Below are 15925 nucleotides of genomic sequence, written 5' to 3' on the forward strand. Positions count from 1 at the left end.
CGTATACTGATAATGCATAATGCGTGATTGCGTTGTTTACCACTATTTGTTGATTTCGGTAGCGCATCCCCATATCTAATTCATCAGCTGTTGTCAAAGCCGAAAAGAGTATGACATGCAGGAATTTAAAGTATGCCTATACTCGACTTTCGAAATGTCTCGCACTATTAAACTTAATATTTTCTCATAGTCAAACGGCCAACAATTTAGGACGCAAGTATGGGTATCCTGATAAGGCCATTAAAGACGAGACACCATTGTCCAGACTGACTACAAGGTAACATAATATGGAAAAGAAGGTTTAAATGATGGGGTTGGCTGGACACTGTTCCTGTAAATCAGTTCCCCAAATAAAAAATAGAAACATGAGTTTCAAGAAATATGTGCATTGGTCCAGCCTACCCTATACTTAGGGAATCCACAAGGGTCAAATATAGATCTAATCATTACCAGGCTCATGTCACTGTGAAGAAGGCCATGTCATTATACAGTGGTGTGGTTGAGCAGTCAGCCTGGAGAGTGTTCCCCATACAAAGTGTGTCTATGTGAGAGGCCATAGATGAGTAACACTGGATGGTTTGGTTATGTTGATTTGGGTGCCCTGCTGTGTTTTTGCTGGTTCCCTGGTGCGTTTTGGCTGGTGCCTTCGCTCTGTTTTTGCTGGTGCCTTCGCTCTGTTTTTGCTGGTGCCTTCGCTCTGTTTTTTCTGGTGCCTTCGCTGTGCTTTTGCTGGTGCCTTCGCTCTGTTTTTGCTGGTACCTTCACTCTGTTTTTGCTGGTGCCTTCGCTCTGTTTTTGCTGGTGCCTTCACTCTGTTTTTGCTGGTGCCTTCGCTCTGTTTTTGCTGGTGCCTTCGCTCTGTTTTTGCTGGTGCCTTCGCTCTGTTTTTGCTGGTGCCTTCACTCTGTTTTTGCTGGTGCCTTCGCTCTGTTTTTGCTGGTGCCTTCGCTCTGTTTTTGCTGGTGCCTTCACTCTGTTTTTGCTGGTGCCTTCGCTCTGTTTTTGCTGGTGCCTTCACTCTGTTTTTGCTGGTGCCTTCGCTCTGTTTTTGCTGGTGCCTTCGCTCTGTTTTTGCTGGTGCCTTCGCTCTGTTTTTGCTGGTGCCTTCGCTCTGTTTTTGCTGGTGCCTTCGCTCTGTTTTTGCTGGTGCCTTCGCTCTGTTTTTGCTGGTGCCTTCGCTCTGTTTTTGCTGGTGCACAACTCTTTCTTAATCTTTTCTGCAAATTTTGTCTCCTTCATGCCACACCCTCGCACTCTCACACAACTTATTCATTCTCTGTTCAGCCCTACTCTCACGGTCTATCTGTTTCCCTAGTTTCTCTCTTTTTACTTAAAGAAAAAGTTTTTTCTGCAGTTTCATTGTTCTGTAAACCACAGGGCTGGGCTATGATTGCATGAGACAGAGACAGGAAGAGCTTGTGTCTGAGAGTCTGTGTGTGTGTGTGTGTGTGTGTGTGTGTGTGTGTGTGTGTGTGTGTGTGTGTGTGTGTGTGTGTGTGTGTGTGTGTGTGTGTGTGTGTGTGTGTGTGTGTGTGTGTGTGTGTGTGTGTGTGTGTATATATGGACGTGTTTTATTTGCAGGAGTGCATTTCCTCTCTTTGTATGCACCGACGTGTCCTGATCCATTTCCTCCTCACCTAAAGTTGCAAGGTAAGTGCTCTACAAAATAACTTCTAACTACTTTTTCCCCATTTCCCTTATTTTCATCGTCTTTATTTTCTCCACAATTTTTCCTTATCTGGGATGTCTAGCAGGAACATATTTTCCTAGGCACTCCATTTTTTTTTATCTCTCCATCTGGATTTTTTCCGCCTCAAATTAGCTGAGGGATCTGAGACGGAACAATAAAACTAGTCACACTTCGCTTGCCTCCCTCTTTCCATCCCTCCCTCTTACTCTCCTTCTCTCCACCCTCTCTCAATATCGCTATCAATCATAAAATGTTTAGCTATCTCTTTATTCTCCTCCCTATTTCTCTCTCTCTGTTTCGAGATTGTTTATGGACTCTGCTCTGTACGTATGTACTTTATCACCTATCTCAATGTAATTATTCCCCTTGCATTTCATCCCTCTCTACTTCGCTGCTCCTATCCTCTCACCTCATTTTTATCTCCCGCACGCGCACGCACGAGCACGCACACACAGACACGTGGCAAATTGCTCTCATATCTCCCTCCGACACTCCCTCTGTCTGCCTGTATTTTGTCCCCTCTCATATTTCTCCCTCTGATTAAAAGCGCATGAATGATCTGATTGGCTCAATGAATAATAATATAATAATAATAATATAATAATAATATATAATATATGCCATTTAGCGGACGCTTTTATCCAAAGCGACTTACAGTCATGTGTGCATACATTCTACGTATGGGTGGTCCCGGGAATTGAACCCACTACCCTGGCGTTACAAGCGCCATGCTCTACCAACTGAGCTACAGAAGGACCACGGCCACGGCCTCTCACAATGACCCCAGTATCCTATCTCTGACCCCCATCTCTCTATCTCTCCCGCCATCCCTATCAATCTCCATCTGACTTGAGGCCATAGGCCGCTCTGCTGCTCAAGGCCAAAGGCCTCGGTTCCCTGTCTCTTGGGCAACGTCCCAGTTCTCTTATATTGCCTCCTTTACTTGTACCCTTGTTTCTTTTCCTTGATCACTGATCTGGATGGAAGAGACTGAGTGGGAGATGCAATGAAGACCAATTGTCCCGTCTTGTCCAGTCCATTCTAATCAATGCTCATGAGAGACAAGAGACGAGGAAAGGAGGGTGTTCATTTGTTCATGGTCAGGGGCAATCTACAAATTGCCTGTCGCATCAGAATTAGCTATCTGTCAGTGTTAGGAAACATCTCTTCCCTCTCCCTTCGTCTCTCCCTCCCTCCTTCCTCCCCTGGCCCATGGAAAGTGTCTAGGCAGTTGAGAGGGGAGATGGGGGAGGCAGTAGAGGGAGAGAGTGGGGAGGAATGCAACAGTAGGCAGGCCCAGCAGTCATGATTATCACCGTGGTGTTTAGCGTTTGTCAGGAACCCGACTCTTCCCCCACAGAGCGCCCTCGCCATGGCCGCTCAGATCACTCCCCAGGCTCACGTTACCTTCCTCATATAAGCTAACCAGGTGAGGAGCACCAACACACTCCTCCTCACCCAGGCCCCCTCAGTCCTCTCACACCCACAGTCACGAGCGGCCATCAGGCAGAATGGAGCTGGAGTCAGGTGCGGTGCCGGAGCTAGCCGAGGGGATCATGCAGTTAAGTGGACCGGGGATTTTTCCTCTTCACGACTCTGTCTAAGCATTGTAACCCTGACGCCTACCGTCGCCCGCCTGCAGCCCTTGTGTGTGGGGTTGGTGGTGGCTATTTGGCAGTATACCTAGGCTAGCATGTGTGTTATCTCTCTCTCTCTTTTTTTACCCATTACTCATTTTCTGACAGGTTACTTTTAGTAGCTTGTTTTGTTTTGTTGACTTGATTCTCTGGTTTAGTTTTTCATCTACTTTGCTAACTGGATTTAATATGTCAGTTCTGCTTTCACAAGGGCCTAATAGTCTTGCTGCTAGGTAGCATGAGAGTTTAGCTTCTATCCTCCTCAATGGGATCCTGCAATCCCTGCTGAAACAAAAGCATACACCAGCCTACATTTCAAGCTGGTCCATGCTGGTCAAGCTGGTCTGACCAGCATGGTCTAACTGGTTTGGCTGGTCAACCAGCTCATGCTGGTATGCTGGTAATGCAGGTATGCTGGTGACCAAGCTGGTCCATGCTGGTCTATGCTGATCCAGAATGGTCAAGCTGGTATGTCAAAACCATGGCCATCATTTCCATATTTCCCAGCATGCTCTATTTCAATATATGTTTTGTTTGTTGTGTTTTTGCATGTACATTGATCGATTCATTAATGAGTCGTATGCTACACAAAGAGACATAACATACATGTTTCTAAACTAATCCAGTCTGTTACGCCCGTTACTGAAACGGTTGTTCTAGTTTAGATGGTTTAGGTCGTCTCTCTCATTCCACTTTCTACCCCTGGCAGTCATTCTACATTTAGCTTGTGAGTGAATACAAGTTACAATTGTTGGATATCCCCACTCTGGCTGGATTCCAATAGGAATTAAACATCACTTTGCAAGCCAGCATGATGTGACTTGCAGGCCTGATGTGGCCAGTGTATTGGGGGAAAACTAGGCCCTCAAAGTAAGGCCTTGTGATCTATGTAATGCACTGTCTTGAATAATGAAGCACTTGGATGATGGTTTTGCTGGGCACCAGTATTGCCGTTTTGTGTTTGTGACAGTCTCAACAGTATTAAGTGACTCGGCTCTAGTAGCATCAGGAAAGGGTTTAGCTGATCCTTTAACTGGGTTTAGGCATGTGTTGTGTACCGCTTCTGCTTTGTGGCCCACAAACACTCAAACGCTGTCCAGCCACATGTTAATTCTTTCTCCATTGAGTAAGCAATTATGAACCTGTTGACCTATGTGCTCACACCAAGTTATGAAAGAGCGAAAGGCTGCTGTTTCCATATCAGTGGATATGTATTTGATCTAAAGACGAATCAAGGATAGCGACCGGCGAGTACTTAGCGCGTTTGCGTCACTCTTCCCCCCTCTCTTTCTCTCTCTCTCTCAGCAAGAACATTCAGCCGATTGTTAACCACGGCTCTGTGTGGTTGTTTGGAGGGAGGGAGAGAGTGAGTGAGTCACAGTTGCAGTTTCCATAGATGCTGATCCGAACAGCCGTGCTCTTTGTCTCAGGGGTGGAGCGTTAACTTCGCATAGTCGCAGACTCAAGACGTTTGTGAGCGCTCGAAGCTGCTGACTCTAGCCATGACCTCCCATCGTCATGTAACCTTTTTACGATGGGCAATGGCCGTGCCAAGCCGGTTCAGTCCCACTTTATCAGCACCGAAGTTTTTTCAGTGGCGCCGGTATAACTGAAAAAAACTGTCAACTCAATGCCATGCCAAGAGTTTTTACAGCTTTAGTTAAAGCAACATTGTTTATTTCTATTTTTATGAAGACATGTTTTGTCATGCGCTGGATTGTGAGAGAGCGTTTTCGTTTCTTTGGGACATGTTTTTCCTAAATGTTTTCATTGGCCATTAAAGGACTGGCTTCTTTCAAGGTTACCCAATATCCAGGCCATGACCCTTCATGCTGATATTACAAATATAGAGTGGAAACCAAGCCTTTGCCAGTCTGGCTCCCACGTCACCTGGTAGTTACCTACAGTGTAATTATAGTGCAGCTACACATGTTCTGTGAGAGTTGGGTGAACTCTTTGGTGAGTAGTGTTACTGTGACGTAGTGTACTTACTACAGCTCTAATACACCATTAAAACCTGCTTATTACTCATATAGCCCTTGGATTGATTTGTTTTTAGGTGTAATGTTGCTGGATTGACAGTGAAGCAGCCACTTTAAGACCAACAACAGGACATCCCATTGAATGAGGATAGACCATACAAAACAATCAACATAGAGCTCTGTTTCAGGGTGAATAGGTTGTAAACGATAAACATCGATACTACCTGTCTCCCATGATATTCCACCTACCTTCCATTTTATACACAAACAAAGGTCTGCCAAAGGACATTGGCCACATTTAGTTGAGTCGGAACAACTGTCTGAGGCCAGGTGACTTGAGTGTAGCCTGTACAACATCCAACATTCATTTACCCTGGAGTATGACTCTATCACTTACTGAATCGGATTGCTACCGGGAAATAACAATGGCAGAGGTACTATGAATCGATAAAGCTGTGTATATTAAAGCTTTGGAAACTGTGGCTAGAGAGAGACGGAGAAGAGAACGCGAGAGAGAGCGAGAGAGAGGGAGAGATATTTAGTTCAGTGTGTGCATGTGAGACGTGATACGACTCGACCCTGCAGACACACCCTCTTTTGTACAACCACAAGTGTTGGTATGGGTCGGTTTGCCTGCTGTGTTGTCGTATTACACAACAATGATGTAACCCATCTACCCCTATGGTCTTCATCAAGCAACTTGACCCCTCCTTTTGCATCCTCTCTTCTACTCATTTCCACCTGTATCTCCCTGTTTCTGTCTTCCGGCAGAAATAGGGATTGTTTTCATGCTGTGGTTATATGAGTTGTCACCCATCCACTCCATTCTCTGTCTGCTTTACAATATGGAAATTGGTGTTCTTGCCAAGTGAAAGCAATTTCCCTTAGTTGACTGTTTCTGCCACCTCCAGTGGCAACAACTCCCCATCTCCATTTGTTTCACTTCATAGCAAAGAAATACACCCCTTCTCACAACCCAGAAAATACAACAGACTCCACTCACACCCTTTCTCTTCCAACTTTCCCTTCCCCAACTCTACCATTAATTTATCCTCCACCCTCACCTCACCTCCCCTGACCCACTCCCTCTACCCAGTGCAGAATGCTCCCTTTCCAGGCAGCCGCCCTCCCCATAATCCTACATCCTACCTACCATCCATCCATCCATCCCCCACCACCATCACACCCACTGACCCACTCTCTCCTCTGCTTCTTCCCAATGCAGAATGTTCCCCTGCCAGGCAGCGCCGGGCCAGTTTGGACCAGAGACACGGGAGCCGGGGCTGAAGTTGTGGCGGGTGGAGAAGATGAAGGCGGTGCTGCTGGAGCCGGCTGAGGTGGGGGCTTTCTTCAACGGAGACTCCTACCTGGTGCTGGAGCACAGGGGGGACCAGGGGGCAGACCTGCACATGTGGATAGGTGAGGTTACGGAAAATGGGTGCGTGTTAACAGTGCATTCGGAAAGTTTTCAGACCCATTGACTTTTTCCACATTTTGTTATGTTACAGCCTTATTCTAAAATGGATTACATTTTAAAAAAACATCCTCAGCAATCTACACACAAAATCCCATAATGACAAAGTGAAAACAGGTTTTTAGATTTTTTTGCACATTTATTGAAAATAAAAAACAGAAATACCTTATTTACATAAGTATTCAGACCCTTTGCTATGAAACTTGAAATTGAGCTCAGGTGTATCCTGTTTCCCATTGATCATCCTTGAGATGTTTCTACAACCTGATTGGAGTCCACCTGTGGTAAATTAAATTGATTGGACATGATTTGGAAAGGCACACACCTGTCTATATAAGGTCCCACATTGAAGGTCCCCAAGAGAACAGTGGCCTCCATCATTCTTCAATGGAAGAAGTTTGGAACCACCAAGACTCTTCCGAGAGCTGGCCGCCAGGCCAAACTGAGCAATTGGGGGAGAAGGACCTTGTTCAGGGAGGTGACCAAGAACCCGATGGTCACTCTGACAGAGCTCCAGAGTCCTCTGTAGAGATGGGAGAACTTTCTAGAAGGACAACCATATCTGCAGCACTCCACCAATCAGGTTCATCTTCCAACAGGTCAACGACCCTAAGCACACATCCAAGATAATGCAGGAATGGCTTCAGGACAAGTCTCTGAATGTCCTTGAGTGGCCCAGCCAGAACCCGGACTTGCACCTGATCGAACATCTATGGAGAGGCCTGAAAATAGCTGTGCAGTGACGCTCCCCATCCAACCTGACAGAGATTGAGAGGATCTGCAGAGAAGAATGGGAGAAACTCCCCAAATATAAGTGTGCCAAGCTTCTAGCGTCATTCCCAAGAAGACTCTATGCTGTAATCGCTGCCAAAGGTGCTTCAACAAAGTACTGAGTAAAGGGTCTGAATAGCTGTGTAAATCTGAAATTTCAGTTTTTTATTTTTAATAAATTAGCAAAAATGTATTAAAACCTGTTTTTGCTTTGTCATTATAGGGTATTGATGAGGGAGAACAATTATTTAATAAATTATAGAATAAGGCTGCAACATCACAAAATGTGGAAAAAGTCAAGGGGTCTGAATACTTTCCGAATGCAATGTATATGTCAAATAAGTAGTGTCCAGAGTTTCTACTGACCAGGGCCTGTATTCACATAGCGTGTCAGAGTAGGAGTGCTGATCTAGGATCAGGTTCCCCTGTCTTATTCATTATGATCTAAAAGGCTAAACTGATGCAAGATCAACACTCCTACTCTGAGAGGGTCTGGATATTTTGCTGTCACATGTTCATGAGCAACTCATGAGGTCCCACTAATAAGATACTGGCCATAAAAACCTGCAGAACTATGTAGTAAAATACTCCAACACGTACCCTTTATTGAAGTACAAGACAATGCTTTGATCTATACGGATATTTGCCAGAGCTTCAATAGAAACAGGTGTAGGAGCACTTGAGTGTGCGACTCAACTAACTGTGATGGAATGGGTGAGTTGCGGTCATCATAGGGCAGGACGAGGACTATCTGTGTACATTAGAAAGTGGATACATGTAAGAGTGGGATGGAAAAGGATGCCTCAGACTCTTGGCATAAGAGCCCTCTATTATCTTCCATGGATGGGGCCTCGTAAGCTCGTATCCAGTACTGCTCTGTATATCCAAACTACTAGCCAACCCATTGTGTACACGCCTAATTAACCTCCTCGCGGTTGAAAAGCTAATAACCTGCATGCGTTTCGTGATGACACACACGCCGCGACGCTGACCCAACGACTGATTATGTGAGGACGGAGACTAAGACGGATGGATGGAAGGATGATGAGAGAATGGGGATGGGGGAAATAAAAGAGGAGAAGAGCTCCCCAGGGGAAAGGGCTGGGTTCTGTGTGTGTGTTCATAAAAAATGCAGTAGGGCTGTTATAGTACTCAAATGTGGCTGTTGTTTCCAGCATGTATCCGGTATTAGGTGACACTAAGCCAATTGTCATTGCATGGAAGAGGGCTCCCCTCAAAAAGCGCCCTCTCCCCTCTCTCCCTGGCCTCTCTGTCGCTCGTGTCCCCTCCCTCCACCTCTTACATGACCCCTCCCTATTTTGTCTTAATGTACCTGTCACTCATTTTAGTCTATGCACCCCATTTCACCCAACCTCTCTCTCCCTTTACCGCCTGACTATTCTCTTTTTTGTAACTCTCCCCTTTTCTCCCTTTCCCTACCTTCACCCCCTCTCTCTTCCTCCCAGGTGAGAAGTCATCTCGTGACGAGCAGGTGGCGTGTGCCATGCTGGCTACCCAGCTGGACAACTTCCTGGGTGGTGACCCCATCCAGCATCGCCAGATCCAGGGCTACGAGGCCCCAGAGTTCATGAACCTCTTCCCCAGGGGGGTCAGCTACAAGGTGGGCAGGAGGAGGGAGGATACTCCTAGTTCATGTTTACTGACAAACACAAGGTCCAATCCTATCTTGAGAAATGCACGTGTATGGGATTTCATGTGGAAACTTGCCCACGGACATCAATGTGTGACTTATTGTATCTGGAACCTTGTAATCCATGTGATTCCCACATTAGATTTGGGTCCACTATGAGTAATGCATGTTTATCCTAACTTGTGTTAGGATTGAGTCCTGTACTGCCAGTAAATGTAATGTTTTTCCTGTAGAAGCACTACTTTGCATAATTTCATCATATGCTGCTGATTTCTTACCATGTCATTCCATATCTCTCTCGTTGAAGCGTTAGCCAGTAAAACCCCAAATACTTCCTGGTTAAATACAGATAAGAGGAATTGGCCATAAACAACATTTTCAGATTGTTACCGTTCTCTTCTCTTCTTTCTTTTCCTCTCTTCTATTACTTTTACTCACTCTCTCTCAACAACAAAAAACATACGTACGCACGCACACTCACGCGTGTAGGACGGTGGTGTGGAGTCGGGTTTCAGGCGACCCCAGGGTGGTTCAGGGCCGGTCCACAGGCTGTACCAGATCAAAGGGAAGCGCAACATCCGTGCCAAGGAGGTGGAGCTGAGCTGGGAGAGCTTCAACAAGGGAGACTGCTTCATCCTGGACCTGGGAGAGGTGAGATAGAGGGAGGGGAGAGGTAAAAGGGAGAGAAGGGGCAGGGGAGAGAGGGGGAGAGGTGACAGGGAGGTGGGGGGAGGGGTGAGAGCAAGAGTGGGGAGAACATGACATTGTTGCCTTGCCAAATCCAAATGTCCAATTTCCCCTCATTTAGTGATCAATAAAGTAGGCCTTATAAAATGTTTTAACAAACATGTCTGTCTTTAGACCATATTTTCGTGGATCGGCTCACAGGCCAACATGTTTGAGAAGCAGAAGTCGCGTGAGATTGCTAGCCTGATCCGCGACACTGAGAGACATGGTAAAGCATGCATCACTGACATCAGTGAGGGAGAGGAGCCTCCGGAGATGCTCAAGGTAAAATGGCCGACATAGTCCTTTCCTCCAAAAGCAAATTAAAACAAAGTCACACACCTAGAGACTTGTCAATCCTCTAATGTCTAGGCATATTTAGAGACTTTGATATTGAGGTATACAAAGGTAATGGGTCTATAGTTAGTCAGACAAGTTACAATTTCTTCCATTCTGTCACCAACTAGTCTACTCACAAACACTTTTGTTTTGTGGACTGAGTTTGCTGACATGATGTTGAGGATCTAACTGTCTTTTTTTTATTTTATAAACCTCACCACAATCCATGTTCCACTCTGCCATGTGATTGACAGGTGCTGGGACCAATGCTAGAGCTGGCAGAGAGCACTCCAGAAGAGGACAGTCAAGCAGACGTCTCCAACTCCGCCTCCCTCTACAAGGTGGCTGGACATTGCAATTCTATTATTAAACAGTGGTGTGTCTCGTGAAATGTTCTATTGCATTACAACAGTACTATTTTAAATGGATAGCTCACCCCATTTGAGGTATTTTGGAACGTAGACTGCACAGCACAGCTAGCTATACTTTGGGTCTCTTTTTCCCCCCAAGAGCAATCACAAATTAACTAAAAGTCATGGCCGGTGTTGTTGTCCTCCACAGGTGTCCGATGCGACAGGTAAGATGAAGCTGACCAATGTCTCTGAAAAAAGCCCATTTGCCAAGGACCTTCTGGTGCGTGACGACTGCTTTATTCTAGACAACGGGGCCAATGGAAAGATCTTCGTCTGGAAAGGTGAGGAAAACATGTGAACCTCAACTAGCATATTTCTGCTCCATGAAATGTATCCCTGGAATACGTTTTTCGATATCCAACTAGATATCCAGTGTCTCATTAAAAACTCATTTAATCCGTGTGTGTATTGAATAAAGTGAATTGACATTATCATGGTGAGACCTTACTGAGACCTCTATGGGTTAGACTGAGGTGAGACATTATCCCACTTGTTATGATTGACAGGTATGGGAGCCAATGCAGAGGAGAAAAGGGAGGCCTTGAAAATGGCAGATGACTTCATCCAACAGATGAACTACCCCAGGATGAAAACACAGGTGAGTCAAGCATGATCTCACAAATGACAAAAACCCAGACATTATTTTCTTATTGTCCACCCATTAAGTCTACCCAGCAGCATAACGTCAGCAAGTGATAGCGTCATGATTTTATTATACTTGAAAACAGTAGAATTTGCATATTTAAGTCCAGTAAGTCAAATTCCATGTAAGTCTTCCTCCATTATAACATTGCACTGCGCAGTGTGTTGTGTAACCACCAGGTCATGAACCCAGTGTCATACATGCTTTGTGTGTATATAGTAGGGTGGTTTATGTGTATATGATGCACTAGATAAACAGTTATGACCGGGTAGTCAAATCTCTGCATTGTCTTACAGGTGGAGATTCTACCACAGGGGAGGGAGACGATCATCTTCAAGCAGTTCTTCAAGAACTGGAACTAAACTACAAGGGTTTTCAGAAAGGGGTCTCAATTAACTGTTGCACTCCTAAAATATAATGAAATAACAACCTGGAATATAAAAGGTCTCAATCAATGTTTGAAAGTCTTCTCATAAGGAGTGAAAACATCTCAAATTCAAGAACATATTGTTGTTTTTTTATACGTGTTTACTTATATGTATATATTTGTAAGGGACTGTACTCACAGACAACTGTTTAGTCATGCATAGGTCAAATTAACTCAAAATAATGAGAGCATTTATAATGATGTCACACCAAATGGATCCCTAAGTCACTACTACTGGTTCTGATTGGGAAGGGAAACATGTGCTCACTGGTTTTACTGGGCTCTGTTAGTGGTCTTATTTAAAGCCAAGAGGATATTCCACAAAGCCTATAAAGTTCATTTGTTTGCTTTTGTCTTTTTTTTGTTGTTGTTTTTTACACTTGTTTATGAATTACAGGGGCATATTCAAATAATACCTTTAGTAGACTACAGTTTATGAAAATAAATGGAAACTGAAAGAACCCGTACAGAGGGTGGCTTCGTCAACTCTCACTATGACATTGTCTGAGTTCCAAATGGCACCCTATTCCCTATATAGAGCACTACTTTTGACCAGTGTCCATAAGGTCAAAAGTAGTGCACTATGTAGGGAATAGGGTGCCATTTGGGACCCATTCATTGAGTGACTAAGTTTTTATTACCTGAACCTATTCTCCCCTGTTTGTTTTCCTCACTGGAATAATCAATCCATTTTGACCTTTCACCTGCATGGTGAGAAGTTCCTTGGTTGTTTCACTTTTTCCATCACTGGATAAACACTTAACGGGTTAACCCCACCTACACCTGAGGGAATTAACCTTCCATAAACGTTAATAACCTCCAGGGCAGTGGTTCTTAACCTTGTTGGAGGTACTGAACCCCACCAGTTTCATATGCGCATTCAACGAACCCTTCTTAATTGGAAAAATAAAATGTGATTTTTTTTCAAATTCAAAACATAGGTATATATTTTACTGGTGCACAAAATGAACCGTGCATCAACATCACTGTGTTCAAAGAACAAAATCCTCAAAACATGATTTTCACACAAAAACAAAAACATAATAATGAATATTTACTGCAAATCAGTGTGACTCCTGCTGTTTCCTTTCAGAGACCAGTTCAGAAATGCGCGGCTTCACCTTGGCATGACACTCTCATGTCATTTTCGCAACAAAGTCTGTTCCTTTTCTTCGTTTTTATGTCCAGCATCCTCGAAAAGGATTGCTCGCAAAGATATGTTGTAACAAACGGTATGAAAATCTCCAGAGCTTTCTTAGCAATAACAGGGTACGTTACCATTTGTTGACATCAAAACGTTGAAAGCATTGTTGTTCTGAAGAGTTGCTGTTGAACCTGGCTCTGCTGAATTTCAATGATTTCGTCGAGGTATTCATCATAGACATCTGTTGTCTCAACACTAAACGTGAACGGCTGTCTCACCCATGCTGGATATGACTCTCTTGTAGGGAAGTATCCTTCGAGAGACTTTGCAAGCTCATCTAAGTCTGTGGCAATTGCTTGCTTCAGTTCAGCAGGTACCGAAATGTCTCCGATTCCAGATACATCTTCTATCTTACTTACACAGTCGTCCAGCAGGGGAAAGTTTGCGAAGTTATCGTTCTCTGTTCGTCGTTTCCATAACGTTAGCTTTTTTTGAAAAGCCTTCAGGTTTTCCTCCACTTCGATGATGTTGACTCCACCTCTCTGCATCTTTTGATTGAGATGATTGAGAACTGCGAGGATATCAGCCATGTACGCTAAAATGAGAATGAACTCAGAATTTTTGAAGCAATCTGCATGACAATGTTGGTGCTTTTGCAAAAACAGGGCTAATTCCACACGCTCGGCAAACACACGATTCAGCACCTGTCCCCGGGATAACCACCGAACGTTAAAATGGTACAGAAGTACCTCGAATTCAGAGCCCATTTCTTTACACAGCTCACTGAAGATGCGGGGCCTCAGAGCACTAGTTCGCACATAGTTCACGCATTCCACTACAATTTTTAATACTTCTGCCAGTTTTGGAGGCAAGGTTTTTGTTGCCAACGCATGCCTGTGCAGAATACAATGCGTAACAATGATGTGTGATGCATCAGCTTTCACTAGCGCACCAAAACCAGACTTTCTTCCCAGCATGACTGGAGCTCCGTCCGAACAAATTGCAGAAACCATATCCCACGAAAGATTGTTGTCTTTGAAGAAGTCATCCACAAGTTTCTTCACATCGGCTGCCTTAGTTGTTGTTGTTGTAAGATGCTTACAAAATAAAAAATCTCCCTTTATCACCTCGTCTTTCACATAGAGCACGAATACAGCAAGCTTAGATTGGAAACGTCTGTGGTCTCTTTTAGGCTGGGTTTCTGTAGAGCACTTTGAGATATCCGCTGATGTACGAAGGGCCATATAAATACATTTGATTTGATTTGGTCTCGTCGAGTTGAAGGATGAATTTTGCCGGGCTTGAAATCAGATCTGCAGCTACTTGAGCCAAGATGTCTTTGCTCATGTCCTCTATTCTGTCGCTGATGGTGTTATTTGAAAGAGGAATTTGGGATAACTTAACTTCAGCCTCTTTTCCCAGCATGATATTCGCCATCTTCAACACAGCTGGTTTTATGAGTGTTTCACCAATGGTGTGTGGTTTTCCCTGCTTTGCAATCAGGTAAGCAACTTCGCACGATGCTGTGAGGATCGGTTTGTTGATGGGTACAAAGCCGAGAACAAGCAGAGTAGCCTTTTCATCGAATCTGGCTCTCTTCACCTTGAATTCAGCGAGTGTTGTGTTCTTGTATTTTCCATCTCCATGCAGCTTAAGGAAGTGTTCTCTTAGTTTTGCCGGTGCTAGATTAGAATTGCTCAACTTAGCATTGCAAATCATGCAGTTAGGACGCTGACTCCCATTACGTTCCGTCATACATGTGAATCCATATTGTACATATTCGTCCGACCACTTTCTTTTTTTGCTCAACATAGTAAGCATGAAGGGATTAAAATATTAAGAAAGAAATCACAAGACGTACCATCACGACAGTCACAAGTCGACTACTGAGCGTACCAAATTCCCTGCAGCACAGATAGGCCAAGCGATGTAGCGTGATCACCTGCAGCCAACGATGGCCAAGCGAGGCGTGTCATCATGAATCATATGAGTCGGATGTGTGTCTTGACCTCCGCCGAACCCCTGAGACTGACTCACCGAACCCCTGGGGTTCGATCGAACCCAGGTTAAGAACCACTGCTCCAGGGGCTACTGTTGGGGTCGTCAGAGATAGCCTATGTTTATGTTCTTAAAGTGTATATCTAGCTAATGTCTATTGTCTTTGACTGGGGACTGATTGTCTGTCCTGAAGTGGAGGTGACCGTTGGTTTCTGATGCAACCTGGAGATTATTAGGCTAATATTGACCTTCATTCCTTTGACGTGTGCGATTAACACTCAAAACTGTAAAAGGACCCCCTTCCAATACATGTGTAACGGATGTGAAACGGCTAGTTTAGTTAGCGGTGCGCGCTAAATAGCATTTCAATCGGTTACGTCACTTGCTCTAAGACCTTGAAGTAGTAGTTCCCCTTGCTCTGCAAGGGCCGCGGCTTTTGTGGAGCGATGGGTAACGATGCTTCGAGGGTGACTGTTGTTGATGTGTGCAGAAGGTCCCTGGTTCGCGCCCGGGTATGGGCGAGGGGACGGTCTAAAGTTATACTGTTACACATGCACCCACACACTATTACGGTTCTTTAAGGCCCACACAGACTGTACGATTTTGCCATCCCCAAACAACATTTCCACATCTTGGGCAAATTCTTAGGCTGTAAACGATTGTCGGACAGCTTGACTCATTCAGTGTGACAGGGTCTAGGTCTGACAATTAAATACCACTACTTGTGGTTGTGGGCGCCGACAAAATTCTGGCAGTGTCTGAAATGTTGAGCCTTTATCATGTGGTGTGACTGGTGTTATGAGCCTTTCCCGGTGACTAACAAACAGGAACACCTCCGGCACTGAGTATGCACACAATAATACAATTGTTGTGAATAGTCTGATTATTAAAATAGTTTGATCTAAACATTGACATGGTTTGCAAGAAAACAATTTCCTAATAATCTTGTTTGCTTGACACATCTGAAATCAAGTTACTGTGACAACGTTGCGTTAGGAGGTAGGTGAAGGAGTTGGGCGCAGGAGAGCCG

At 44.6% G+C, this 15925-nt stretch overlaps 1 protein-coding gene across 2 annotated transcripts; it reads left to right on the forward strand.

Annotated features, from left to right (window-relative positions):
- The first annotated feature begins 1494 nt into the window (after positions 1-1494).
- On the forward strand, positions 1495-12214 carry LOC118368685 (macrophage-capping protein-like). Of its 2 annotated transcripts, none has more exons than XM_052497163.1 (9): positions 1495-1650; positions 6535-6728; positions 9021-9175; positions 9695-9856; positions 10067-10216; positions 10525-10611; positions 10832-10964; positions 11190-11281; positions 11623-12214. In XM_052497163.1, exons 2-9 carry the CDS (start codon positions 6536-6538, stop codon positions 11686-11688), a joined length of 1038 nt encoding a protein of 345 aa, XP_052353123.1. In that variant the 5' UTR covers positions 1495-1650; position 6535; the 3' UTR covers positions 11689-12214. The 2 variants fall into 2 exon arrangements, with proteins under 2 accessions (XP_052353123.1, XP_035608879.2); XM_035752986.2 differs by lacking the exon at positions 1495-1650 and adding an exon at positions 3109-3251.
- Positions 12215-15925: the final 3711 nt, after the last annotated feature.

The sequence above is a fragment of the Oncorhynchus keta genome, chromosome 35 (assembly GCF_023373465.1).
Source record: "Oncorhynchus keta strain PuntledgeMale-10-30-2019 chromosome 35, Oket_V2, whole genome shotgun sequence".
NCBI lineage: Eukaryota > Metazoa > Chordata > Actinopteri > Salmoniformes > Salmonidae > Oncorhynchus > Oncorhynchus keta.